The sequence below is a fragment of the Capsicum annuum genome, chromosome 1 (assembly GCF_002878395.1).
Source record: "Capsicum annuum cultivar UCD-10X-F1 chromosome 1, UCD10Xv1.1, whole genome shotgun sequence".
Lineage (NCBI taxonomy): Eukaryota > Viridiplantae > Streptophyta > Magnoliopsida > Solanales > Solanaceae > Capsicum > Capsicum annuum.
Genome location: NC_061111.1, coordinates 199,105,033 through 199,131,528, shown reverse-complemented (window position 1 = coordinate 199,131,528; position 26,496 = coordinate 199,105,033). Strand labels below are relative to the sequence as shown.

Sequence of the window (26,496 nt, the reverse complement as noted above, 5' to 3'; positions counted from 1 at the left end):
CTAACTGCATGCATGCTTCCCTTGTACGTTAATTATTAGTATTGTCTTTTGTTTCACAAGAAGAGAGTTTATTAGGGGCACGTAACCAACAACATAACTCTTAACATATCTCTCAGATCATATAGGAGTTGTTTGCGTATCATATAGAAACATCTGAGGATTTCATTTGCCCTACAAAGATAGGTAAATGGGAAGAATTCACTACTAACTCACATTTGGTTGGGAACATAAGTTGTCATATGATTTTAAGTCAACCAATTAACATGCATGGGATAAAATTAGCTATTCTTTATGCCTAGTGTCAAATGAGCTCTTGTTACTTTTGCGAGTAAATTCCATAAATTATCAAGTTCTACAAACATCTCACTAATGTCACTTATGATTTTTTTTTGGATAATAATATCATTAAATTCTATAATTATTCCAAAATAACAAAAAACCAACAAAATATTAAAAACTTAACGGTATAACCCATTTAACTATATTTGACCCAACACTTAATTATTATCCATAACCCATAACCCAACACTTATGCCATCTAAAACTTAGTAAACGTAATGTTGAACCCATTATAATATGGACTAATTTAGCAGCTACCTATCTCCCCCACCCCCACCCCCACCTACCTATAACCCATTATATTAATATATTAAAACTTGTATGTATCTAAAAGCTTGAGTCGAAGATATATCAAACATCTATTTACCTTCATAAAGTAGGGGTAAAATTGCATAAGCACCACCCTTTGGCCTTCCGGACCTCACTCGTGGAATTACACTCAATATATTAATATATGTATCTAAAAGCCATTTAGTCTTATCCTCCCACTTCACCCTGTTACAATTTGTTGCACTGACTTGATATTTGATTTTTTATCATAAGAAAGAAAAAGATGCAAGGACATGGTACTACAAAACATTTGTTGAGCTTTCTGTCGATCGATCGGTTGCAACTCAATTCTGTTGATATTATTGAAGGCATTAACATTTCTCACCACAATGTTGATGAGGTTGTATGTGTGTACACAATCCAAAACATCACAATCTTTATGTTCATCAAGGCAAAGAGAGTTTTCTGCATTTAAATCGATTCTACAAGGCATTTTTCGTTGATGAAACTGCTAGTACAAATCCGAATTCAACAGTCATTTGTCTTAGAATCAATTGCTAATGAAAGCGTCTCAATATAATCTCTTGAAAGCAAATACTACCACTCTTGAACTTGATGGGGTCAGGGAAGACGATACGCATTTGCAGGTTTCTCATTGATATTCTATAAAGGATGGAATATAGAGTTAGATAGCTGGAAGGCCTTCTCGGGATTTTGCACATCAATTTTTGAATGGTGAGGGGCATCTTTGTAGCAGAGAGACTTGTTTCATCTAACACTTAAAATGACTTCTTGGTGAACAATGGCATTACCTTTCAAATGCTCTAGTCCAACTGTCAAATATAGTCATGGGACATGGAATATCGATAATTAAGTGTTGGGTCAAATGCAATGATCAAATGGGCCATACTGTTAAGTTTTTAACATTTCTGCTAGTTTTTTTTTTTTTTTTTTGGAATAATTATAGAGTTCAGCGACATTATTGTCAAAAAAAGAAAAATCATAAGTGACATTAGTGGGGGATGTTTGTAAAACTTCAATGACAATTTAAGGAATTTACTCTTACCTTTGCTGAGACTTGAACTGTTGTTCCAGTTACGTGACAAAATTATTTCATGAAATCATAATCCGCCAATTTCGGTTGATTATTGACCGCTCATTTATTAGTTCAGCTCATTTGAGTCCAGCTTAGCCATCTTGTAATTAATTGTGAACAATCTATGTGTTATAATACTCTCATCATTCTAAAATGTTTGTTACAAAATGTACAAAGGAATCGCCCTCCCAACTTTTCGAGCGGCAGAGCTTCTAAAAAATTAATGACATATAAGTCAAGAAGTGAAGCCTGAGATCAACTTGACAAATTTCATGTCCAGATTAGGCTGCCAACTTCATTGCACAGTGTGTTTGCGTGGGCTTCTTCAGGTAGAAGAGACAAGCCGAGTGAAACAGGGCAACAGCATATAGACGAACAGTGAACAGAGGTACCATATCGATCTAACCATTCAATTAAGGGAATAATTATAGCTTCTTTGCAGCATTCAGACTATGAAATACTCACTACCGTTTGAGAAGGCCTCTGTACCAGTTAGATGAAGTGTCAGTTGCTCAACCGCCGCATATATGTCTTTACTTCTTGGATGGGCTTTGTCACATCTCCTAAATTCGGAAACAATGCCATCAAGTTCAATGGAGCTACATCCAGGAACTTTCTTTATTTTCTGTCTCTTCATTGCTTTTCTTACTTCTAAAGCATCTCTCCATTTACTGACCGAAGCATATGTGTTTGACATCAGTACGTATGTGCCATCTTTTTCAGACTCGATATTGACAAGTATCTCAGTCACATGCTCAGCGAGTTCAACTTTTCCTTGGATCCTGCATGCTGCTAATATCGATCCCCAAATAGAAGCATCAGGTTCTATCGGCATGTGTTGTACAAACTCCATTGCTTCATCTATCAACCCTGCACGACCCAACAGATCAACCATACAGCCATAGTGTTCTATTCGAGGTTTTAATTTGTGCACTCTCCACATATCTGCAAAAAGCTTTTGGCCCTCTTCCACAAGTCCTCCATGACTGCACGCTGTGAGAACACCTACAAACGTGACTTCATTTGGTTGTATGCCAATATCAAGCATCTCATAGAAGAAATCAAGTGCCATCCGTGCCTTTCCATGTGCGGCCAATCCAACTATCACGGATGTGTATGAATAAATATCTTTAGTACTCATACTTCCAAAAACTTTAAGGGCATCGTCCATGGTTCCACACTTTGCGTACATATCAACAAGAGCATTGCCCGCAAACCCTGTTACTTGTATCCGATTTCTATCTACATATTTATGCACCCATTTCCCAACTCCTAGCGCCCCTAAATTGCTACAACAGTTCAGAACGCCAACTAAAGTATTCTCATCAGGCTTCACTCCTTGATCCTGCATTTCGTTAAATGCATCCATTGCCTGTTTAAATTCCCTTCTTTGAGCCAATCCGGATATTAATGTATTCCAAGAGATCACATTTCTCATCGGCATCTCTCTGAAAACACTAAGAGCAACATCACGTTCACCACATTTTAAGTACATATCGACCAACGCATTCCCAAGAAACACATCAAAATTCAACTTATAACTCCACACATATTCGTGCAACTTCTTGCCCAATCTCAAATCCCCTAATTTCGCACAAGCAGATATCACAACCGCCATCATCCTTTCGTCAGCCCTTAACCCATCGTCCACCATTTCAAAGAACAAATCCACTCCTTCCTTCCAATAACCATTGTCCACATACCCCTGAATCAAAATAGTCCAAGACACCAAATCTCTCAGAGGACTTCTATCGAACGCCTTCCGAACACTCCCAACACACCCACAAACACCATAAAAACGCATCAAACTGTTCACTACATACAAATCCAACGCAAACCCATTTTTTATCACATGGGCATGAACCAACCTGCCATATCTCAGCTCACGTAACTCAACACACGCCTTTATAACAAGAGGGTACGTATACTTATCAAAATCTAACCCCTTACACATCATTTCAACATACATTAAAATAGCAAGTAAAGCATTTTCCTTACATTTAGAACTCAAAACACGCCTCAATAAGGCGTTATAGAGATCGATATTGGGGTCCCGTAATTGAGAGAAAAGAGAGTGGGCGTCGGTCGTGTCCTTAAAGGGTATTGGAGAAGAACATAAAGATGTGATTTTGGCGTAAAGGTGTTGTTGGGAAGTAGTTTTGGTGATGAAAGAATTGAATTGTTTGGTTGAGTTACTAGTGGTGTGGAGTGCATTTGCAGTGCAACAAACATATAAGGATGTAACAGGGGACAAGGACAAGTAGAACATTTGATTTCTTGTTCAGAATCACACAGCAAAAAAGTCAAAAATTAACAACTTTGGAAAGAAGAATTGACCAACAGATTTAGTAGGCATTTGGACATGCTGTATGAGGTGGCATTTGGACATGTGATTTCGATTATTTATATCCACTAAATAAAATTTATAATTCCTGTTATTACTATTTAATTATTTATTTATATCTCATATAAATATAAAATTTATTATTACTTCAAATCAATTCTCAATTTACCCATGTAGGAAGATTATATTAAAAATTATATTAAAAAGTAATACACTATAATAATTCAGGTTCAATTTTACTTTTTTACCAAACCAAAATTTAACCAATAAATGTTAGTATATTTTTTTATAATAGCTTTGTAATAATGCATTATATTTTGTTATAAACTTTTTCTTATTTAATAAGATTGGACAATGAATTAAAATAATAAATTTTTTATGTTCATGAAAAAAAAATACTCCCTCCGTTTCAGAATAAGTGAATTGTTGGAATATTTATTGATGTTTCAAAATAAATCATTAGATTTTTCTTCAAATTTACCCTTATGATTTAACATTCAATTAACTTTTGAAAAGGTATTACAAGGTCAACTTTTTTTGGGGGGGGGGGGGGGGTAAAACTAAAAAGTTGTGTTAAATTTATGTTTTTAATACTTATTCCTTAATTTGTGTGTCAAAATCTAACAATTCATCTATTATGAAATGGAGGGAGTACTCTGCAATATAAAAAGACTCAAACTAAATGTCCAAACAAAACTTAACTTTATCTCATCATTTGAAATCAACCATTTCCCAACCCTTAGTTACATGGATGGACGGCGTGTTGATTGATTGAGCATAAATATTTTGGTCCAACCAAGAACTGTCTATCCATGTGGACAATTTTAGAAATCCTAGTCATTTTCGCCCTCAATAATTAAATTCAGTAAGAAACTCTAAATCATTTATTTATATGAAAATGAAAATTCAAGGTTAAGAGGAGTACTCACAACTATAGAGTTTCGAAATTCACAAGGAATCTTAAACTACACTACACCCCAGAAAAGTTGGTCTCTTTAGAAAGTAAATTGAAAGCACACAACAGAAGAACCAAAGTTACAAAAGTTCAGAAATCACTACAAGTAGTAAAGACGAGGTTTTTCTTAGTTTTATTATATCAAAACATCTGTAGAAACAAGGAATGCCATTCTCTATCTATGTAATACAGCTTGTATTGAGGAGACAAATATTGTATGTCGTTTAGAAGCACACTGATATCCTCGTCTGGATAGTCTCGGCCAGAGTAATGTCACACATCGTCTACCTCCATCAATGGTCAAACACATACCTCTACGGATAATTTACAGGATGCAGAAGCCTCGTTGGAGATGCTTAAAGACTTATGTTGCACAAGAGGAATCTTCAACAGAGAGTTTGAGCTGCTAGTACTACGTAGATATGAAATCGAGCTGCTTCAAATCTGTTCGAACATGTCAGTAATTCGAAGTCAAGGACAGGTTACAACTCGTAGGAAAATAAATCATGTATGTTAAGAGTTGTACACAAGAATATTCTCACATGGAATTTTCACTTTCAGGAAAGTGTTATTACTTAGAAAGAAATAGGAAAGATAATCACGGTAAAGTTGCCAGAAACTACAAAATAGGAGAAATACAGAAGCTGAAGTTATTCACGTGCATCAAGTTTTCAATGATTTTATATGCTTTGGTTAGTGTCCGACTGTCTGTAATTGGAATTTCTAGCGTAGCTAGTTATCTACAAGCAGGTGATCACCTTATCAATGTTCTTCAATTATGCTAAATTTTGTTCATCATGCACTTTAAAGATCGACCAATGCAAACACCATGAGAAAGATGTAGGAACTTTCAAAATGGAAAGTTTATGTGATTGCCACAGGACTACCCTAGTTTCAAATAGAAGTAGCTCCAAGCCTCCCACTATAACAGCTTACCTGAACAAAATAATGGTAACATACTTATAGCAAGCTCCAAGTGTGAACAAAATAGACTACTAGATCAAGAGAGGGCCTTTCAAGTAGCTGATCCATCTTCACAGTTCACAAAAGTTCACATGCACAGCAGCTGACAGCAAATCCATGCTATCAAACAAATCAAGGCTAAATTTGTTTGCAACGGCGAGGAAGTGCGCAATTGTTAGGTAATTAATATTGAGAACTTTGAAGTTCATTCACACTTGTTTCCTATCTCTACCTTCAGCTTCTAAACCACTAATGAGATCTATCTGCCAAATTTTAGAGAATGGAATTATCTTGTTATCAGTAGCTACCCGTTAAATAGAAATTCTTGTCCTGTCACTAAGTATTTACCCTAGAATTCTATGAGTTATTTATTCTCATGCGACTTACTTATTCTTGTCCGGCAAATTTTGTTATTTATTCTTAGAATGAGTTATTTGTTCTTGTCCGGCAAATTTTGTTTATTCTCATTTGATAGTGCTCGAACTTTAGAAAGAAGTTTATTCTCATTTGATAGTGCTCGAACTTTAGAAAGAACCACTGTGCAAGAAAGAAAAACTAACACACTTCAAGCAGCTGAATGAAACAGTAGGCTTTATATAAGCATAAAGGGAACTAAGAAAATGCGAAAGATCCTTTCAGAGCATTTGCACTTACAAGAAAATTGTTCGGGCTTATTGAAAAACTTGAATATGCTACGGAAGTTCGCCTTTTTTTAAAATGGAAAGAGAGTATTCAGCAGCATCAATAAGATCTTGAATGTTATGAATAGATTGCTCCTCGGAACCCAACATGAACATGGCACGGACCTCAGCTTTCTTTTGAAGTCTAGATGCTAAGTTCAATGGCAAAGCAGGTGAGTTAAGGCTCCTCAAGATTTGCCTATACAAAGACAGAACTTTTCCTCTATTCTTTGCCAAATCTTCTGCTGTAGCCCATATCAACCCTCGTGTCATTTCTCTCTGTTGCACACCTTGAGTTTAAGAATAAAGAAAGCATTAAAAATGAGCGACAAGTTGGTATTCTAAGGATACTAATTATTGGATTCGCCACCTAAAACATTTTTTCGGTGCATTAGCTCACCAAACTCATTTTACTCTTTTTTTTTAATGAATAACAATAAATAAATTAATATACGAAAAGAGAAAGAGAACCCCTCAAAATGACTCCTAACATCTACTACTTGAGATTCTAAGGTCAGGAGATTCATTAAACCTGAGGGGAAGACATTAGGCATCCCTCGGGTTTCATGTCTTACAGTCACCTGTCTAGTCTAACTATTTCCCTATGTCTAGTTAGGCCATATAAATAGAAACAAGAAAAAAGTAAACGAGAAAATGAATCAAATAAATAAGAAAAATCAATCTTCAACAAAAAATAAATAAGAAAAATTAATAATTTACAGAGGATTTAATTATTTAAATGAATTACATCATTGAGGAAAAACAATTACCAAAAGAACAAAACTGAAGCTTTCTCGTAAGTCGTAATAATCATGACCTATTGTACTAAAGAAGAATTGGTTAGAACAGGAAAGAATAACCTAAACACTATAAACAGCTTGCCTTTTTTTTCATTGCATACCAAAACTCATAAGCTATAATCTAAGAAAAGTTGGGGGAAACGTACTAGCCAATTTGAAAATGTTGCCACAAGTTCTAGAAATTTAGTTTCACCACCTTATTGGACATCAAATGAACTGATAATTCCAGAATTTTGATTTTAACACCAACTAGAATGCCTTTGAACACATTTCTATTCCATTACCAACAAAAAGAAAGTTTTCTCTCAAGCTATCTTTCACTTAGCACTTTCCTAATTTTTTTAACTAAACTTTATTTAGATATAAATCCTTGAAGAAGGAATGACCTAATAAACTGGAAATAGACCAACATAACCTAATGCAATGCACTTAAACCTTTTATATTCATTTATCTACAGCCTATTTGATGGGCTTAAAAGCTGCTTTTAAGTTCTTTTTGGATTTTTGGAGTGTTTCGCAAAATTCAGTGTAGCTTTTACATAGTCAAAAGCAATAAGTTGGGGTTGTACAACCTATCGCTTTTGACTTATTAAAAGCTTAACAACTGTTTTTATTTGATTAATCTGTTGACCTTTTTATCATTAACAGTTATTTTTATCCAAATTAAGCTCCAACATGTAAGAAGTGTTTTTCAACACTTGAGCTTCAAAGGTACTTAAATTCAGCCAATCCAAACGGGGAAAAAAGAGAGCAAATTTATTTATTCCCTTGCAAAATGTATCAGGAAGTGGAACAAACTTATTACATGGTTTTATCGATAGCATCTTCACTAAAATACCAATTCTTGAATGATTTCTTACTTTAATGTCATTAGTTGCATTACATGAATGGAGATTCACATTCAGCTGGAACAGAGTAAACTCGTGGAAACAATAAATCCCAATTTTAAGAAAAACATATAGAGTAATTCAATTACTTCCAAGGGATGAAACAAAATGTAGCAGACTCACAGTTTTTTTTTGGTCCAAATCAAAATTCAGCACACAATTACAGAGTAATTCAACAATTTCCAATTAATTAAAAAAACAAAGCATACCCACCATTTATATTGGTCCACTTATTCAATCAAATAATAAGTATTTAACTATTGAAGAAGAAAAATTGGTTTAGGCATATCATCAAACAGTTTGCAGGCAGCATCCAATGCTGATATTAAAACGAAAAATTTCTCCAAGAATTGGATACCCGCCAAGAGAAATTTGTGTACAATACAGAATACAAAATCCGAGAACAGCTTACCTTTCGCTTTACTGAGAAAAATCCAAACTTTTGCCGTCAATATGGTTGAAGCTTTAGAAAGTTTCAGCTACTGTAATTTATAGTATTTGTAATGTAAATGAACTAAAGAGTTATTTATTTACGAATGTTCTCCAAGGTTTTGAAAATTACACTTTTTATCTTTAATTTTGATCTAAAAGTCTAGCTCTCCCCATATTTTGGTCAAATACATCAATGGTCCTATAAAATTGACGTTTCCTCCGTTTCAATTTGTCTTTGTCTATTTTGACTTGACACAAAATTTAATAATGTAAAAAGGATTTCTAAATTTTATAGTTTTTAATTAGATACATATTAAATGTATTTTAATTTTGCAATCTTAAGCATATCATTTGAAAAGTTAAAATTAAAGAATTAAATGGTCATTCATTTTGAATTGGATTGAAACAGAAAATTGATCAAACAAGTTGCGACCAAGGGAGTATTAATTTTCTTTTAGAGATATTGCTCACATCTAGTTAATTTTTTTTGTATGTGTCGATTGAACGCATATTTGAATACATGACTATGTATTACTAGTCAATATTAACAATTATCACATCAATTATTGGTACCGCAATAATTATCAATCATTATAGATAATCAACACCATCAATTATCGCTATGCATTCGAATCATAGTCACAATTCACTATCACGATTAATATCGCAATCATCAACCATTACTGTCAGTCATCATTATCACTAGCTATTGATATCCACTAACAACACCATTAACTAATAACATCCTCAATCGGCATCCCAACCAGCATTGCTAACCATCCAGAATCATATAGTTTTTTAATATTCACTAATATAGTATTAGATTAGTTTAATAATATTAAACTTGTAATTAAAGACAAACTTATATATTCAGATGTTACGAAAGCAAATTGTCTTATAGTCCATTTGTTCTAGAATATTTTTCTTCAAGAAAACTTATTTTTCCTTAAAGAAGTGTTTGTTTTTTAAAAAAAGTGAGATGTTTGATCAAACTTTGTAATTATTTTCAAAAGGATTGGTGTTTATGTTATTTATACTTGAATAAAATACTCTTAAAACACCTTTAGAAAAGCTTGGTCAAGCACAAACTATTGCAACAGAGTTTTTTTTTTTTTTAAATTACTTTTAAAATTGCCACTTTTCCAAATAAGTTTATTTTAGATACTTTGTCAAACTATTAATTACTCCTATTTAGCATTCATATCTTGATATTCCGAAAAAGTATTAGGAGACTAGGTAGGCCGTTTTTTCTGGAAATGTAATTAATAAAGCCAACATTTAATAATTTAGGGATATAATTAATTAAGATAAAAAGTAAATCATTGTTCCTATCAAAATTATTTATTTTAAACTAGGAACACGAAGTTCGAGTTTAGCAAGAAAGTCCTAAACATGTATCCACGTACAATGAAGATTTATATATATATTTTTTTTTAAAAAAAATTGTTTATAATAGAAGAAACAAATTTTAACTTTTTGTAAATAAAAAATAAAAATAAAAATGGATATGTGAGAGCTGTTCCTAAATCAGAGGAGATTTTAGTTGGGATTTTAGAGTGTTTATCTCATATAAAAACTCTAATTAAAAATAACAGAATCTCCAAATATTACGTTTTGAACGTTTGAATATTGAACACCACTAACTACTATACAAAAAAAAGTCACACATCAATTGCTTGCATGCTCATTTCTCCTTCAATATTTTACATTACAAGAAGAAGAAGAAAAAAAAGATTCAATATTTTTCAGGTATATTTAATTTCCAATTCCCTACTCATTTCACAAACTCGAAAGGTTATAAACATACTTAAATACTATTACATAAGATTTCATGCATTCAGATTTTTGTACTCTCAAATTTAACTCCTTATTCATTCATTCTTAGTGCAATAGACGATTTACTTATCAAAAAGTTATGAAATATCACCACCACTGACTAATCATGCCATTTCTTTATATTATTTTATATTATCGAATCGGTTGTCCTGAGTCGGCGTCTATCAAAAACAGCCTCTCTGCTTCATCTGAGGTAGTGGTATGGACTGCGTACATGTTACCCTTCCCAGACCCCACTTTGTGGGGAATATACTGGGTATGTTGTTGTTGTTTATTACTCAACAGATGACAATCCATGTATTGTTATTCAACGTATAGTAAACCTGTGGCGAACCAACATGGGGTTGTGGTGCAGTGGATGGGGCTGTTCCACCCTTAACCAGAGGTCTAGGGTTCGACCCTGCGTAAGGAGAAGACTCTGTTGGGAGCGCTGCCACCTTAATGGGCCCTGCAACACGGGATCCGAATTAGTCGGGGTTCCAATGCGGACACCAAACACCGGATGGGAAACCCGAAAAAAAAAACCTGTGGCAATCCTTGCATAACTAGAAGCGAACCAAACGACCCCTTAACGTTACTGTACAGGCATAAAAGAGTTCCTACTTATATGTTTTGCAGGTTGATCAGAGTAATAGCAATCAGAATCTACTTGGATTGAACCTATTTCCACCATATTAGCCAGAAAGGCCCTAAAACTTGATCTCTTGATGACTTGGAAACAGCAAAAATATGATAAAATGGCCACAAGCAAAAGCAAAGGATCTCCATCCAGGTAAAGTTAACAATCATGCTCAGTTCTGTTCTCACTCATTCAACTTTTTTGCAGTAGTTTTCTTTCACTTTTTTCTTTTTTTGACTTTATTAAACCTTTTAATCTTGTTTTTTCAGGAAACTAATGCATGGTTTATCATCAGATGTCCAGCTCCACATTCGCGGAGTGCCGTTCTCCTTGAATAGGGTAAGAATTCATCATTCTTCAACACTAAGATCTTCCATTGTAAGCGCGTGTGATTCCTGTGTCATGTAAGAAACTAAGGGGATATAGCGGGATGGTTGGGACCCCTCCGCCCTTAAGACCTGAACTAGAGGTCTCGAGTTTGAGCCTTCGGTAACTGATAGGCAGCAGTTCACTCCCTTAGGGGAGCCTACCGAGGGGCGCAATCAGGATAAGTTGGTCCAATGAATTTCAGATAAAGTAGACTCTTAATATGTCATGACCTCAATAATTTCAGTTTTACTGAGGTGCTGGTTTGTGTTGAACTTACAGGAACTTTTGGCTGCAAGATCTGAAAAGCTAGCTGCATTGCTGAAAGAGAATCCTGAAGATGATCTTTCTCATTTGCTAGGAGATATTCCCACTGATTCTGAAACTTTTGAGCTTGTAGCAAGGTTCTGCCATGGATTTGACGTAAGCCTGTCGCCTGAGAATGTCATTAAAGTCCTTTGTCTTGCTCACTACCTCGGAATGACTGAAATTAAGAGCAGCAACAACCTCGCGAAGAAGGCTTGTTTCTACTTTCAAAACAATATCCTTCCTAGCTGGAACAAGTGTATTAAAGCCCTCAAATCTGCAGAAACCATTCTTCAACAAGCCGCGGATCTTTCCCTGGTTGATGCCTGTGCTGAGTCCATCATTACCAAAGTACTGCAAGATCCAGGTCTTCTTGGAGAGCCGATGAGGAATGTAACAACAACAGATGATGACAGTGAGAACGAGGAAAATGCCTATAAGCCAAATGTGAGGAGGCGGCTTTTTGTTCTTGACTGGAAATCTGAGGACCTGACACTACTTTCCATTGCTCTCTACGAGCCCATAATTCGTGCAATGGTTCTTCGAGAAGTCCCTCTAGAATACGTGGCATCATCTCTGTTTCACTATCTCAACAAATGGGTTTTTCCAGGCGCCAAAGGAGAAGATGACGATCCATCACCTTACGAGAGGAATTCTCAGAGAGAGATCATTGAGGCAGTGGAGAGACTGATGCCGCAAGAAAGGGGGCTGATCCCATGTTCTTTGCTCTCGCAAATGCTGCGATCCGCGATAATCTTGGATGCTGATACTGAATGCAAAAGCGGATTGGAGATTAGAATAGGAAAGCAACTAGACCAGGCAACAGTCAAGGACCTCTTAATACCTGCACAAGGATATGCAAAAGAAGAGCAGTATGACACCGAAAGTGTGAAAAGGATATTGAAGAATTTCTACAGCAACTACACTAGCAAGGATACGTCTGGCCTAGTTGTGGTAGCAGAACTTGTTGATGACTTCTTGGCTGAGGTTGCTAGTGACATAGATTTGAAGTTGAACACATTCTTATCACTAGCAGAGTTATCACAAGCAGCATCAGGAGGAACTAATAGAAATTCTGATGGAATGTATAGAGCAATTGATATATATTTGGACAAGCACAGATATCTCACGGATAGGGAAAGGGAGGAGATTTGCAGGGTGTTGGATTGCAGCAAAATGTCTCCTGAAGCCTGTGAGCATGCTGCACAGAACGAAAAGCTACCAGTTCGAGTTATGGTGCAGATTCTGTTTTCTGTGCAGCTGAAGTTGAAGGATACTGTTGCCAAGAGGACGCCGGGGGGTCCTAATAACCGATTGTTGAAGCTGGAAGCAGACGATGAAGATGCAAGGGGGACTAGCAGCAGCGAAGAGGAAATGATGAAAGCGGAGATGGAAAAGATGGGAAGCAAGGTGATTGAACTGGAGAAAGAATGTGATATGATGAGAAGGGAAATTCAGAGAAGTAATTACCAGCACAGGAATCAAAATGGGAAAACAAGCATGTGGAAAGAAATGAAGAGGAAGCTTGGCTGTATGACAAGCATGCATGAGACAAATTGTCATGTGAAGAAGAAAAAAGTGCATCCAAGATAGAAGATTTCTTTTCTCTTCTTTTATTCAAGAAAGAAGTTGTTTGTGCTTTCATGTTTACATGTTATGCCAAGTGATAGGGACTTACTGAATAATTGAGTTCACATTTGTATTCTCTGTGGAAAGCACCAGTAGTTTTGATGCTCTAAACGCCCTCAGTCCAATCGACTTCACTCACAAAATAACAGAAGAGGTGGTAGGACTATTATTTCGTAGCTTCTCCGAAAAACCCAGACCTATATGGGCCTTAATGTTTTTGAAGCTCTGCTTTTCATTTTTCCATGATGAGATATGAGTTTAGCATCAACACGCATTATAGAACGTAAAGATGAACGACTAGGTGCACAAACTTGCATAGTCTTCAGTATGGTGCAAGAATAAACCAGTCCCATATTTTATAGCACAAGTGCAAGCAACTTGTTCATTGCAACAAAGCCAAAATGACAGTACAACAAACAGTTATCTTCACGTGTGATGCATACTGATAACCCAACCAACTTGGTCATTGCAACAAAACCCAAATGGCTAACATAACTGTGTTTACATAGACTAGTTTTCCAGCAAATACTTGCAAAACAAACATTTTTGCCAAGAGCAGAGTCAATACATCTTAATTAAGGTCAGAACTGTACATAATTTCGACAACAAAGATGCAGTTCAACAGCATAGGTTTCATGTTCATAGCTAAACCCTTGTAAACAAAGTCTCTGCTCCGTACGGATTCAAGAACAACAAATGGAGTCACTTCACCATCTTCCTCAAAAGAAGAAAGAGCTTCTGATCAAGCTTAAACTTTTGTGCCTTGAGGGGATCGCTTTTCAGCATCAGCTGAAGTCCTCCGAAGGAGACATAAACCACTCTGACATGAAGGAAAAGAAAATGAACAAATCAATCGACTGTCAGAGAGTTTGAATCTCTAAACTAAATTATGAAAATCCGAGAAACGTCACTGCCACAAACTTATTCCTACGAGAGACCATGAGATGTTTTAAATCATTCAAAAAACTACAACTGTACTGAATGGAGCTTTCAGTTGTGTTAATTGACCACAGGCCTGGAGGTCTGGAGTTGTCTGTTCAGCAAGAACTGGAGAAGAAATACAAGAATGAAATAAAGAGGAAAAATGGTTTGTTGTGAACATAAGCATAGAGAGGGGAGAGGAGAGAAACTTGGTGAATCTGGCATTCCATCTTTTCCATTCTTAACTAATCATTTTTCCAATTCAATTAAATATCTAGTACCATTGCTGCATGATGAAATGGTGAGAGATCGGGCAACGTTGACCAACGAGATTGAATTTGTTGGGCAAATAACTACTTTAGTGGAATTAGTGGGTGCTAATGTAATCCAAAGTGAAATTTAGCTGGTGGACTGCTGCAAAGCTCCCTGTGCTGATTCTTTTTTTTCATCTAGCCTATAGATCCAGAAATAGAACCAATATATTGAAGAAATGGGACGGGCGAGTACATACACTTTTTTGTCAGGTCCTGATCCATCCATTGAGACCTTGTATACTAGCCCATGCACAATGTATTCAAATTTGTCAGCAAGAGATTTTCCCTGCAATTGAAGAAGTTAAATGCATAGCCATTAGCCAGCATAGGAAAATCTAAATTTGGTGGTCACACCTCGCAACCTACTCATTACTGTTGCCAAAAAGCCTTGGAGTAGCAAAAACAAATTAATAAAAAGAAGCTTCCAACATTTCTTTTTAAAATAATAAATTCAAGAAACCAAGTGGTTGCTTTGGTTTCATAAGTACCTTTACTTCAATCTGGAGCTCATCAAACAAAAGGAAAATAAAAGGGAAACCTACCCAAGAATTTGCAGCAATGATAAGGGATAGTCTAGATAACCATAACAAGATTTATGGACTTACCAAGCAGCCTACTAAAATCTTATAAAAGATTATATATACTGTATGACGGAGAGAAGATTACCATATTTCTATATCATCAAATGGCCCTTATGCACTAATGTTCAAATAATTAAACAGAACAAATACCTCAGGAGGATAGCTAGTGGCAGCCGACCCATCCATATGCAGTGATGTCGATATAACCATCCTATACAACTCCTTTCGCTTCATAGGATATAGTTCTGAGTGGATATCTAGCTGGAATGATGTCGCACCATCACTACTTTCTGCTTCTATGCGAGAAACTAAAGAAATTGAAAGACTTCAATGACAAAGAAATGGAAATGTAACAGTACATCATCAGTAAAGTTGATAGTGATAATAATGTTGTCTCCCCTCATATCTATTATCACTCCCAAAACAAAATCAGAACAAACATACTGTACCCAGCAAAATACACAGGTAGGATATAAAAACCTCAGCAAATTCAAATATAAAATAATTAACAGCCAATGTTGATTTTGAGAATGATCTTTACATGAAACTGGATGACATTATTTTTTGAGATGGAAACTGAATGACATTCTAATATCATAATTATTGCCTTTTTTAGCACCAATTTAGTATCGCCTTGTTCTCTACAGAATCGCATGGCTTAAAAGAACTTCTGTTTCAACTATACATTCATCTATTTTATTACTCATATATTTCAGAAACACATTTCGTCGAGGATCAACATCCACATACTTAGTTTACGGCTTTACGCATCACAAATAAATGCAGATTTCACTAAATTAGCTACTTTTCATCCTCTAGATAAAAACTATCTTCTCTTGTCAAAAGAACACATAAATTGGACAGTACTAGCCGAGGCCAATGCACCCTGTGTCCATACCAAAAGTTAAAACTTGAATGCTATACCAGCATAAGTTAATAAGTTGAATGTCAGAACAGTCATCTAGTAAACAAAAAACAATCAGAAGAATAACATAGTTCCAGATCTCAGATCGAATATCTAATCATGAACAAAGAGACAGGCAAAAGTAATGCATGATCCAGATCCCAGATCGAATATCTAATCATGAACAAAGAGACAGACAAAAGAAATGCATGACTGCAATCTGATAGTGTTGTCTGCTAGAGCTTAAGCTCGGTTAGTAATATTTTTTTTCTTTTTTAACAAGTCCAAGTGAAGAAGATTTTTACTGCAACAGGTTCAGAAAATCTGGCATTTATGCACTCAATAATTCCTGATTGTAATGTAAAGGAGTTTTCTCAGCTAAAGCTTAAGCTCAGTTGGTAAGAATCTTTTGCCTACACGTCCAAGTTGGGAAGATTTTTACTGCAACTGACTTAGAAAATCTAGCTTATATGCAGTCAATAATTCCTAAAAGACTTCACAGTTTCATTCTGATAAACCTCTTGGTATATGAAAACCATTTTTGTCAATAAAATATCATTTAATCATCAAAAAGGAGCTTCTTGAGCTTCATTCTTCCCAAACCAAAATCTGCAATTCTTGCCTCTAGATTTGCATCAAGCAATATGTTATTTGACTTGACATCCCAATGAACTGGTAGATGGAAATCATGTGAGATAAGCAGGGCTTGTATCACTCCAAGTGCTATATCATATCAAGTGACCCAATCGATAAACAGTCTCCATGCTGCTTGTTTACCATGCAAAACTTCTCAAAGGCTGCCATTCTGCATTTCCTCGTATAATGTCATTGCATATCGATTGTTGTGAAGGGATCCCCAGAAGCCTGACAATATTTTGATGCCTCAACTTCCCAACAAGGTTCACCTCCCCTACGAGATTTTCACTGCCCACATAACAATATCAGTTCCTAAGTTGCATAGTTTTTATACTGCAACAACAGTATTTTGGCATTGCATTTCAGTTTTGTATACGACCCCTGTAAGCTCCCATTCCAATGGCATTTGACTCTTTACAGCAAGACACGATGTCATTACTAGTGAATCTTAGCCTCTGTAATGCCATCAACTTCCGGGGTCACTCACCACCTGCTCATCTCAAACCTTTGTTCAAAGCAGTTTCCATTTTTAGTAACGGGCTCTCCTTAATTAAAATATACTTTGCATTTTCGTTCTACTATTCTTTTCAGCATATTCCTTAATATAAAGCACTTCCTCGAGGGAGAGAATATGATAGTGTTTCGTGATACCTATAGATCTAGGTCACCGTTCCATCTATTGGTCACAAATTTTCTTTAAAAGTGTCCTTTAAGTGTGACTTGCGCTATATGGAAGCTAGATGAGTATTGTCATTTGGATGCGGTAAATCTTATTAACACTTACAAGAGTACCAAGGAGGTACTACAACATACAAGCAAAGAAGGCTACAAGATAGCTGTCACATCTTAATCAGCAGCATATCCAGAAAATCCAACCACTTAGACAAGCTAACATCATGTTATCCTTATACCAAAAGTATAGGTACGCAAACATCTAAAGATGAGTATTTCTTCACAGTACAGCCACAGAGTAACAGGTGCATAGCAAATATATTAGGGTCCTTATATTATCCATACACACAAAAAAAAGAGATGTGACAATTCCATAGACAAAAAGACTAGCATGCTTCAGAAATGTTGACTGTAAAATATAATATTACTGCCACATTTCTTGTCCAGAAAAACAGAACACATGGGATCTTAAAGAATTCCTCTTACCAAGCAAGCTTGGAATGCATCAATAGGAGATATCAAATTATCAATTCTTTCCTATTTATTTCCCCTTCCCCACATATTCTCTTTGAGAAGAGTAAAGGAAGATAGAACAGAGACAGCCCATTGAGACCAAGAATCATCATGATAATATCGCCACTTAAAAGCATTGCACATAATATCAATATCATGTGGAGTAAATGAAAGAGGTATTACCCTTGTCATACTTTTTGCCGTCAGCATCCACCTTTAGAACCTTAATAATTTCGTCAAAGTGAAATGCATCCATTTTCAGAGTAAGCTTCCCAAAGAGACAACGCCACCTAATCACAGAAGGAAAACAATCCAAAGGATGGTCATGATCAGTGACAATCATATATGTCTAGTCTTTTACCAATTAAGTGAGAGAAAAATCAACTTCTTCAGTAAATAATTTTATCAGATGTCCCTGATAAAACTGACTAATCTTTATCCATCACGTGAGAGATATATTTCTGCTATGAATACTTTACAAGAAAAAAGAAAAAAGACAAGAAGTCAGCAACATCGTAAAACTAATACAGGATTTAAAAAATGCCTAAATCAGGATGTCTTTCCCCATACACAGGCCAAAGCATTTTTAAATCATTGCAAAGGAGTATCTAAAGAGATAATATAATAGATATCAGAAAAGAAAAGAGAAAGAGGGAGAACTCAAGGATCTTTTTCAGAAGAACCATCTCAATCTTCAGAGAGATTAAAATCCAACCTCTCTGTAACATTCCCCGGAAACTAGAGCTGCTTATCAGGCGGAGTGGGCGGATAATTATGCTTAAAGATTTGGCTTATTTGTTATCGGCTTTTTAATATACTAATCCGCTAGCCAACCAATAAGAATCGGTTAGTTCGGTATCAAGTGAGTAATTATCCAGCAGTGTATCAGCTAAATCTAAGAAAGTGTCTCACTGTCTAATGTATCTCACTGCTGGAGTAAATCAAAACTAAACTTGGCCACTTAATTTCACTGGAATGAAAACAATCTCTCTTGTCATTCAATCACAGATTGGTTATATCACTTGGCTTTACATCTTAAGTACTACGGCTGTACTACTCTTCTTTCTCTTCAATTAAAATCACCAAAATTCTCTTCTTCTTCCATTGTTGAGGAAGAGATTACGAGAAGACCTATCTGTTTCACCAATTTTAGGGAGTGACTGCGCTTAGAAGTTAGAAGTGACGAGGATTTTTGCTGCTAAGAGTACTGAATGAGTGAATAGGGCTTACCCTTTAGGCTTACTACAGATATTAATATATTTAGGGGTAAAAATGTAATTCTCAATGGGTTAATGGTTTATCCTATAAGAAACTTGAGTAATCCATCCCCGTCGCGATAAACAATTAACTATAAAATTTTAATCCGTTCACTAACTGTTAATCTGATAAGCCAAATACCAATAACCCAATTTTGTGGTTGGGGTATCGGTTGCACTTCGTTTTGAACACCCTACCGGAAACAAACAGCAGACTTTGACCAATTTTAATAAACTTTTCTACTTCATCATAAATCTAAGCCTCTTAAGTTGAGCAATACCCTATTAAGAACTGAATATCACACCAGCTGAAAAATAAAAATAGAATATAGAAACAAGAAAGGAAGAAATAGAAAGAACCTGAAAGTTGCAACACAAAAAGAGACTGAAGTTACAGCACAAGTATGTGTAATTTTTTGAAATCTTGAAAACAAGCTATAACAGCCAGATAATAGAAGAAAACTTATAAATGATTTTCCTGTATACAATCAGTACCCAAAGAAGAAAACAATCTAACAATTTTGTAATCCAACCTACCCTGCTCTGAAGAAAACATCTAAACTATTACTCTAAACTTAAATGAGCTGCACGTGAATAAGAACTAAGTCAAGGAAAGCCCTTCAAGTTTTTCATTTCTCCAGTTCTTACATCAAGTTTACAACTTTCCACCCTTCTCAAACAAAAAAAAATTCAAATCCTTCTCAGAGATAAGTGTGCAACTTTTCACCATAGTTGTCAATACCTTTACATAACTTGCCCCACATGTGGAATTAGCCGAGGTGCAAGCAAGATGGCCCAGACACCACGGTTATCCAAAGAAATAAAATTGGCCACATGTTAAAGCCTATTCCACTGCCTTTTTAATTCCCCTGATATGGCAAATCCCAGATCTCCCCACCCCCCAAAACCCCTAAATTGGGCCCTTTCACCTAGCTCCCCTGGTGAACTGAACCCCCAAGCAGTAGCGAATTTAGGATTTCTAGAAAATGGGTGCAGCACTTAAAGAAGGAAAAAGATGTATTAGTGGCAATTGTTCCCTAGTACTACTCAACCTTCAACCAAGTGCACCAATTAATCTTCTTGTAGCACAGGTGCCACCAGATAATTATTTACATAAAATACTTAGTTTTACAGTAAGTTGCGTGTACTCTTCACTTCCGATGCCACACCCGTGTCAGATTCTCCAAAAACTACACTACTTTTGTAGAATCCAACATGCGCCCGTTAACATTTCGAAGAGTCCGAGCAACATAGGTTTTACGGAGAGACCACGGGTTCACGTGCCTTAATCTTTGCCTATAAATTCGACCCTGGCCCCCAACCTTATGGTTGGAGCACAAGAGTCCTCATGACTAGGTAGCCTCGAACTATACTTTAATGCATGCGGAAAATTTCCAGCTAAGAACGATTGACCTCTAAGGTAACCTCAAACTATACCTCAATGCCTTCTCCCAAGTTCCAAACACACTACCCAAGGTAGCTTCCTGGTGCACTAAAGCTCTGCTATGCGCAGGGTCCGGTGAAGGGCCGAAATACAAGGCGTAAATCTCAAACTACCCACAAATAAAAAACACCAACAACAACAACTAGGCCTAAAATTTCACCCATTTCTTAACTGGTACCTTTTGCTTCTGGGAGGTGGCACATGGAATTAGTCTAAGATGAAAAAAAAATCCCCCCTTTTCATTCAATATTATGGGAATTCAACACACATTGACACTTCCTTTGTTGTGAAATTAACCAAATAACCAATAATTAACACAAAAGAAGAATATATATATATATATATATTTGGAGTAGTGGATATTGTTAAATCAGCCAAAAAACTAAAAATTTAAAAAAAAAATGGACAAGTAACATGCATATATAATCAAGATTCGAGAATGAGCAACAAACCTAGGTTGAGGTAGCAGAGGGTTTTAGGTGGGCTTTGTGCTTGGTTTCTCTTAACTTTGTTTATTAGTACTATCTATGTATGCGCACACTGAAAAAAATTCTTTAAAGAGATTGTGTTTAAGTCCCTCAACTATACCTTATTCTAATTTCGAAAAAAGTCAAAAATACATCACCCTAATGGCTTATAAATACCCTTGGTCCTCTTTTTATTTTTTTATTTTTTAAAAAGGGACAAATTTACCCTTTTGAATTAAATAATTAATTAAATATACTATTCGTCATATTTGGACTCAAATTTATCCTCGATGTCATACTTTGAAGCAAATTTACCCTCATTGTTAAGAATTTTTTCAGATGTACCCTTCATGTAATAGACGAGTTCAAATCAACATTAAATATCTCATTTTTAAAAAATAAAGCACACTCTAATCTAACTCGCAGATCCGACTCGAGCACAAAAAACACAAACAAATATAACTCCTTCAATTATATTGATCAAATTTTCGCAACGAGATTAAGTAACTAGATATTTATCAACACAGAGCTCATGAAAATGACATCTAGCTGTCCAATGCAACAGATTAGGCCTATTGGATGTTTCTCAAGATGATTGAGTTAAGATATTTTCTTATGTGTCAATCGTGATTCGTGACATCTCTTTATTCTTATGTCTTCATATACAGTTTAGATCTACACAATTTTTTTCAGCATGTCATTTGTTTAGAAAACTAATGCACTGACTCTATCTAGATGCACATAGAATTGTATACTAAATTTTAAAATTTGAACATAACTAGAACATGAACAGGTTTGTAATAGACATTTTTTCTAGCTCCATGCTTCTGTGTTATCTCATTCTATTTTAATTTCTGTTCATTTATAAATAACCTAGCAGTGTTGCACGTTGAAAGAGAAGTATATTTGTTCATTAAAAAAATTCGACCAACAAAAATGAGGAAGAGTTATATTTATGTATGTATTTTTTATTGGTCAGATAGAAGGGTTAGATTTTTTTTTTTTTAAAAAAAAAACGAGTCATTTAACGATGATTTGAGTTTTTTTGTTAAAAGAAAGGTATATATGAAAAGTTTCTTAACAACGAGGAAAAATTTGACCCCAAATCATGACTCGAGGATAAATTTAGCCCCAGAATATGACGAAGGATATATTTAGCTAATTTTCAAAGTAGAGGGTAAATATGTTCCCAAATAGTGACAAGGAGGATAATATGCTAAATGGTATATTTGTCTAATTTTTTAAAGTAGAGGAATAAATTTGACCATTTTCTCTTATTTAAAAATAACCTCATTTATTTTAAAAAAAGTCAAAGATGCCCCTCAAACTAACAAGAGATCCAAACCTAAGGATTATATAAGAAATTGAAGAAAAGGGATATAATAAATCAGAAAGCACCCATAAGTTAGGGGTGTAGATAGATCGGATTGATTTGATTTTTATTGAAAAAAAAAAGTCAAATCAAACATGTCGGATTATTAAAATTATAAACTAAATCAAATCAATATAAAATTAATTTTTTTGATTTAGGTTTTAGTCGGTTCTTTTGATTTTTTCATTTTTTTTATAATCTTTAATTTTTTACAATTATATTGTGATTGAAGATTAGATCAAATATGTTTTCATTCATGTGCTAATAAAAAATCACAATTATGAAAAAATAAGGAGCGAAAAACTCTATTGAAACTTAAAAGTAAGATGAAAAGTGAAAAAATTAGGTTTTAAATTTATATTGAGTTTTGGCTCATTTAATTAGCAATTAATGGACAAATATTACAACTTAAAGACCCAAATCTAAATATATATCTACATCTACTTTTAAAATATTGAAAATCACTAAAATTAGTTGAAATTTTTTTAAAAAAATAGATTATAATTAATATTTTATATATAAAAAGTTACAATTTATATATATATATATATATATATATTATGTCGGTTTGATTCGGATTCGGTTTGACTTTTTTTTTTGTTAACACCAAAGCAAATCAAGAATGGTCGATTTTTTTTATCGATTTGATTTGGTTCGTCGATTCGGTTTGATTTGACGGTTTGGTCTACACACTCCTACCATAAATATTAAATCTGTTGGACCCTTGGTTTAAGAATGGTGTTGAAAACTTTCAAGTGAGTGTGTGTGGGAGTTCAAACTCCATTAGAGTCCTTCTTAGGCATATTTTGATGATTATATTGCGTTTCTCATCATCAAAGATTCACGATGTTCATAATACTAATTTGAATAATTTTAATCAAATTTTTCATTGCCATCATCAAATAATTGAGCATTTATACTATATAATTAATAATATTACATGTTCAAAAAGTTTGAGTATCCACGAACTCAAAATTTTGAGTCTGTCATTGCAAAAACATTTTATCCTATTTGATTTTCTCCAATATTTATTAGCCCAAAAATTAACCCTTTCAGTTTCGAACGAATTGTCAATGTCACCTTGCCAGCAATGACTAAAAATCTGAATAGACATCAAGGAAGAAATGAAATCAATAACTTTTTTTTTTTTTTAAAAAAAAAAGTTATACTAAATAATTTGAGATGGGAGAGTAAGCAGCAAGAAGTAAACAACCATCAAACGATGGTGACCTTTTCCTATTAACTTACAAGACTTGAGAAAATGAAATTAAAAAATCCCATTTGTAGTGGATCTCGAGCCTTACGTTTGTTGTGCCACATGACAATTTATTATTGGCTTTGCTTTTCCTCATGTAAATCACTAACACTTTGAAACCTTCCAATCATTCTTATTACTACTTAGTAGTATATAATTTTTTCACCCCAAAAATATAATAGTTGTCTTCTTCAATTCACTCAATCTTATCTCTCTAAGCCATGGGACAGATTCTTGAAAAATTCCAAGGTAATTAATTTTTTTATATATGTTGTATTATTGTACTTAATCCTTTAATAGAGTGAAGTGAAACTGTTATGTGAATCATTCTACCTGAAATTTGTACTACTTGCTTATATAAATAAAGGGTATTAGACTTCTTGTAGTAGATACTGATCTTGGATGAGTAGTTAGCAAAGTTTCATGCAACAGTTTTTGGCCTTATTTTCATGATACATATGACGTTGATATTAAGATTTGAACTTTAATTTTCTGCTTGTTTGGTTACCCTGGAGTTTGTATAGAGCAATTACTGTGTCCAATCGATGTGTCAATCGTTGATATTATTGATTATTCAATTATTGAAAAGGCAAATTCATTCCAAGGGAAAGTATGTATCCTTTGTGGTAATTGGGAAGATTGACCCCGGACCCCGTGCATAGCGTGAGCGGATTGTCCTTTTTTGATAATTGAGAAGTTTGACCCTCATAATTTAGAGGAAAAAAAATTCAATTTCAACTGATGAAGGATACATAATTTATTGGGACAAGATGACTCCTGAGAAAAAGAAGGTAAACTACTATGTAATTTTTTTTTCCTGGATGATATCTGATGCATGTTCTATTATTTGCTATGTCTTGTTTACCTATGCATGTTCTTTTTCATACTGCTTTGTTACGTGATACTTAAGCAGAGGGTCTTTCAGAAACAACCTCTCTATCTCCACGAGGTAGAGTTGGTACTGGACGACATCTGTGGGATCTCACCTGGTATGTTGTGTTGTTGTTGTGTACATCCTCACCAGTTCTCCTCAGCAATTGTTGCACATTTATAATTACTTTGAGCATGTTTGCTGCTCTTTGGAATGTATGTAGAATTGATTGTCTCAGCTAATCAGTTGCATGCAGTTGTTGTCAAAAGTAGAATACTTGGCTTTTACTTTTGTGTCTTTCATGAAGAATAAATCACAAGCATGCCTGAAATTGATATTTTGAGGTCACTGTTTTTGAAATCGATGAAACGTAGATTCTTGGTTGTTACTAACTGTTTGTTGCAGGCAAGGAATGGAGGGAGAGACAGCTGAGAAAGATAACAGACAAGGTGTTTTATCGTTTCCAAAACGAAACAGGAAAAGCTAATCTGAAGTTTGAAGACCTTTACATTGCTATTCTACTTATCTACAAGTAAGAAACTGGTTTTCTTTTGTTACTTTTCAGCCTAATCCTTTCAGTTCCCTAAATCAAATGACTTGTGTTCTTGCAGTGATATCAACAAGCATTTGCCTGGTCCTCACTTTGATCCTCCTTCTAAAGATGAAATTAGAGCCTTGATGCAGGTATGGTGGTGGTTAACTGATTGCTCACTAGAACCATATTGCACAACATATCATTTAGGTAGAGTTAATTGTCCTTAGATTGAAAGTTTGTTCTTTGCTATAGTTTTGAGGGGCAGAGTTGCAGTATTAGGTATGGATTCGTATGAACCTAGTAGCTTTGCTTAGACCCTGTATGTATTAGGCAATCCGATAAATACGTACAAAATACTATGAGTTCATTGACTAACACGAGTTATGGATTATGTGCTATGCTTTAAACCCATAAACTTCTAATTTTGGCTCCGCCTCTGATAGTAATAGTCCCAAGTCCCAACGATGCATCTGGCATTCCTTCTCTGAGAGCCTATGTTGCTCGAACTCTTCCAAAATGCCGTTGGGTGCATCAAATCCTTCAACAATAGTGCACTTTTGGAGGATCCGACAAGGGAGTGACATCAATTCTGGAGAGTCTGAGCAACATAGCGGAGAATTCATGTTTTCCCATCACCCTTGTTTCTTTCTCTGCAATGTAGCTACTTTCATCATTCCATATTATTATGGTATTAGGGGCAATATTTCCTTTTATCACAGTATTATTTTGTCTTCTTGTTGTTTCCTTGGCACAGGAATGTGATATGAATCTTGATGGTGAACTAGATCATGAAGAATTTGTCAAATTTGTGAAAAGGGTAACAAAGGATACCTTCATCACTGTGAGTCAGGGACTGATTATCACCTTGGCAGTAGCACCAACAGTTGCTCTTCTAACAAAGAGGACAACAGAAGGAGTCCCTGGTATTGGCAAAGTGGTGCAGAAAATACCAACTGCTGCTTATGCCTCTCTGGTTACCCTCACAGTTGTCATGTTTCAGAAAGCTAGGGAATAATGAACTTTTTTTTTTTGTTTTCTTACAGAACCAAGTTTCTTATGTGTATAACAAAACAGATTTCTGCTAGACTGCTACACTTGCAAGTTGTTCTTTGAGCATCTCATCTCATTGTAGCACATATTTACAATAATTCCAGAAGTTTATTGTGTATTTTGCTTATGTAAATCCTAGCATTAGTCTAATATGTGAGTTCCTGTTTTGGTTGGGCAGCTCAC

The 26,496-nt window shown here is 35.0% G+C and overlaps 5 protein-coding genes across 7 annotated transcripts; 2 read left to right on the top strand and 3 right to left on the bottom strand.

Moving 5' to 3' along the window:
* Window positions 1-2,150: 2,150 nt before the first annotated feature.
* On the bottom strand, window positions 2,151-3,659 carry LOC107854943 (pentatricopeptide repeat-containing protein At1g08070, chloroplastic-like). Its single transcript, XM_016699939.2, has one exon. The coding sequence runs from the start codon at window positions 3,657-3,659 to the stop codon at window positions 2,151-2,153; it is 1,509 nt and encodes a 502-aa protein (XP_016555425.2).
* A 1,246-nt stretch (window positions 3,660-4,905) lies between these two features.
* Window positions 4,906-8,900, bottom strand: LOC124888741. 2 transcript variants are annotated; one of them, XM_047399917.1, is made up of 3 exons: window positions 8,747-8,900; window positions 6,622-6,937; window positions 4,906-5,448 (listed from the first exon to the last, which is right to left on the bottom strand). In XM_047399917.1, the coding sequence occupies exon 2, from the start codon at window positions 6,918-6,920 to the stop codon at window positions 6,660-6,662; it is 261 nt and encodes an 86-aa protein (XP_047255873.1). In that variant the 5' UTR covers window positions 6,921-6,937; window positions 8,747-8,900; the 3' UTR covers window positions 4,906-5,448; window positions 6,622-6,659. The 2 variants fall into 2 exon arrangements, with proteins under 2 accessions (XP_047255873.1, XP_047255874.1); XM_047399918.1 differs by having other exon boundaries at window positions 6,622-6,926; window positions 8,747-8,859.
* Window positions 8,901-10,413: 1,513 nt separating this feature from the next.
* LOC124888737 (BTB/POZ domain-containing protein At5g17580) lies at window positions 10,414-13,814 on the top strand. 2 transcript variants are annotated; one of them, XM_047399906.1, is made up of 4 exons: window positions 10,414-10,515; window positions 11,221-11,374; window positions 11,491-11,560; window positions 11,870-13,814. In XM_047399906.1, the coding sequence occupies exons 2-4, from the start codon at window positions 11,310-11,312 to the stop codon at window positions 13,484-13,486; spliced, it is 1,752 nt and encodes a 583-aa protein (XP_047255862.1). In that variant the 5' UTR covers window positions 10,414-10,515; window positions 11,221-11,309; the 3' UTR covers window positions 13,487-13,814. The 2 variants fall into 2 exon arrangements, with proteins under 2 accessions (XP_047255862.1, XP_047255864.1); XM_047399908.1 differs by lacking the exon at window positions 10,414-10,515 and having other exon boundaries at window positions 10,999-11,374.
* Window positions 13,815-13,968: 154 nt separating this feature from the next.
* LOC124888739 (DNA-directed RNA polymerases II, IV and V subunit 8B-like) lies at window positions 13,969-21,389 on the bottom strand. The gene is made up of 5 exons (XM_047399913.1): window positions 21,216-21,389; window positions 18,247-18,353; window positions 15,489-15,646; window positions 14,955-15,043; window positions 13,969-14,342 (listed from the first exon to the last, which is right to left on the bottom strand). Exons 2-5 carry the CDS (start codon window positions 18,317-18,319, stop codon window positions 14,225-14,227), a joined length of 438 nt encoding a protein of 145 aa, XP_047255869.1. The 5' UTR covers window positions 18,320-18,353; window positions 21,216-21,389; the 3' UTR covers window positions 13,969-14,224.
* Window positions 21,390-23,740: 2,351 nt separating this feature from the next.
* Window positions 23,741-26,431, top strand: LOC107854941. Its single transcript, XM_016699938.2, has 4 exons — window positions 23,741-24,106; window positions 25,134-25,260; window positions 25,340-25,412; window positions 26,018-26,431. Exons 1-4 carry the CDS (start codon window positions 24,079-24,081, stop codon window positions 26,276-26,278), a joined length of 489 nt encoding a protein of 162 aa, XP_016555424.2. The 5' UTR covers window positions 23,741-24,078; the 3' UTR covers window positions 26,279-26,431.
* The last annotated feature ends 65 nt before the right edge of the window (window positions 26,432-26,496 follow it).

What these genes read in the sequence shown, in the direction of transcription:
- LOC124888739 (XM_047399913.1), bottom strand. Translation starts at nt 18,319, where the DNA reads ATGGATGCATTTCACTTTGACGAAATTATTAAGGTTCTAAAGGTGGAT. An exon ending in CCACTAGCTATCCTCCTGAG is followed by an intron (nt 15,044 to 15,488) that starts GTATTTGTTCTG and finishes CTTCAATTGCAG; the next exon opens with GGAAAATCTCTTGCTGACAA. An exon ending in TCAGGACCTGACAAAAAAGT is followed by an intron (nt 14,343 to 14,954) that starts GTATGTACTCGC and finishes CCTTCATGTCAG; the next exon opens with AGTGGTTTATGTCTCCTTCG.
- LOC107854943 (XM_016699939.2), bottom strand. Translation starts at nt 3,659, where the DNA reads ATGTGTAAGGGGTTAGATTTTGATAAGTATACGTACCCTCTTGTTATA.
- LOC107854941 (XM_016699938.2), top strand. Translation starts at nt 24,079, where the DNA reads ATGGGACAGATTCTTGAAAAATTCCAAG. An exon ending in GATTCTTGAAAAATTCCAAG is followed by an intron (nt 24,107 to 25,133) that starts GTAATTAATTTT and finishes TGTTTGTTGCAG; the next exon opens with GCAAGGAATGGAGGGAGAGA. An exon ending in AAATTAGAGCCTTGATGCAG is followed by an intron (nt 25,413 to 26,017) that starts GTATGGTGGTGG and finishes TCCTTGGCACAG; the next exon opens with GAATGTGATATGAATCTTGA.
- LOC124888741 (XM_047399917.1), bottom strand. Translation starts at nt 6,920, where the DNA reads ATGACACGAGGGTTGATATGGGCTACAGCAGAAGATTTGGCAAAGAAT.
- LOC124888737 (XM_047399906.1), top strand. Translation starts at nt 11,310, where the DNA reads ATGACTTGGAAACAGCAAAAATATGATAAAATGGCCACAAGCAAAAGC. An exon ending in AGCAAAGGATCTCCATCCAG is followed by an intron (nt 11,375 to 11,490) that starts GTAAAGTTAACA and finishes TTGTTTTTTCAG; the next exon opens with GAAACTAATGCATGGTTTAT. An exon ending in TGCCGTTCTCCTTGAATAGG is followed by an intron (nt 11,561 to 11,869) that starts GTAAGAATTCAT and finishes TTGAACTTACAG; the next exon opens with GAACTTTTGGCTGCAAGATC.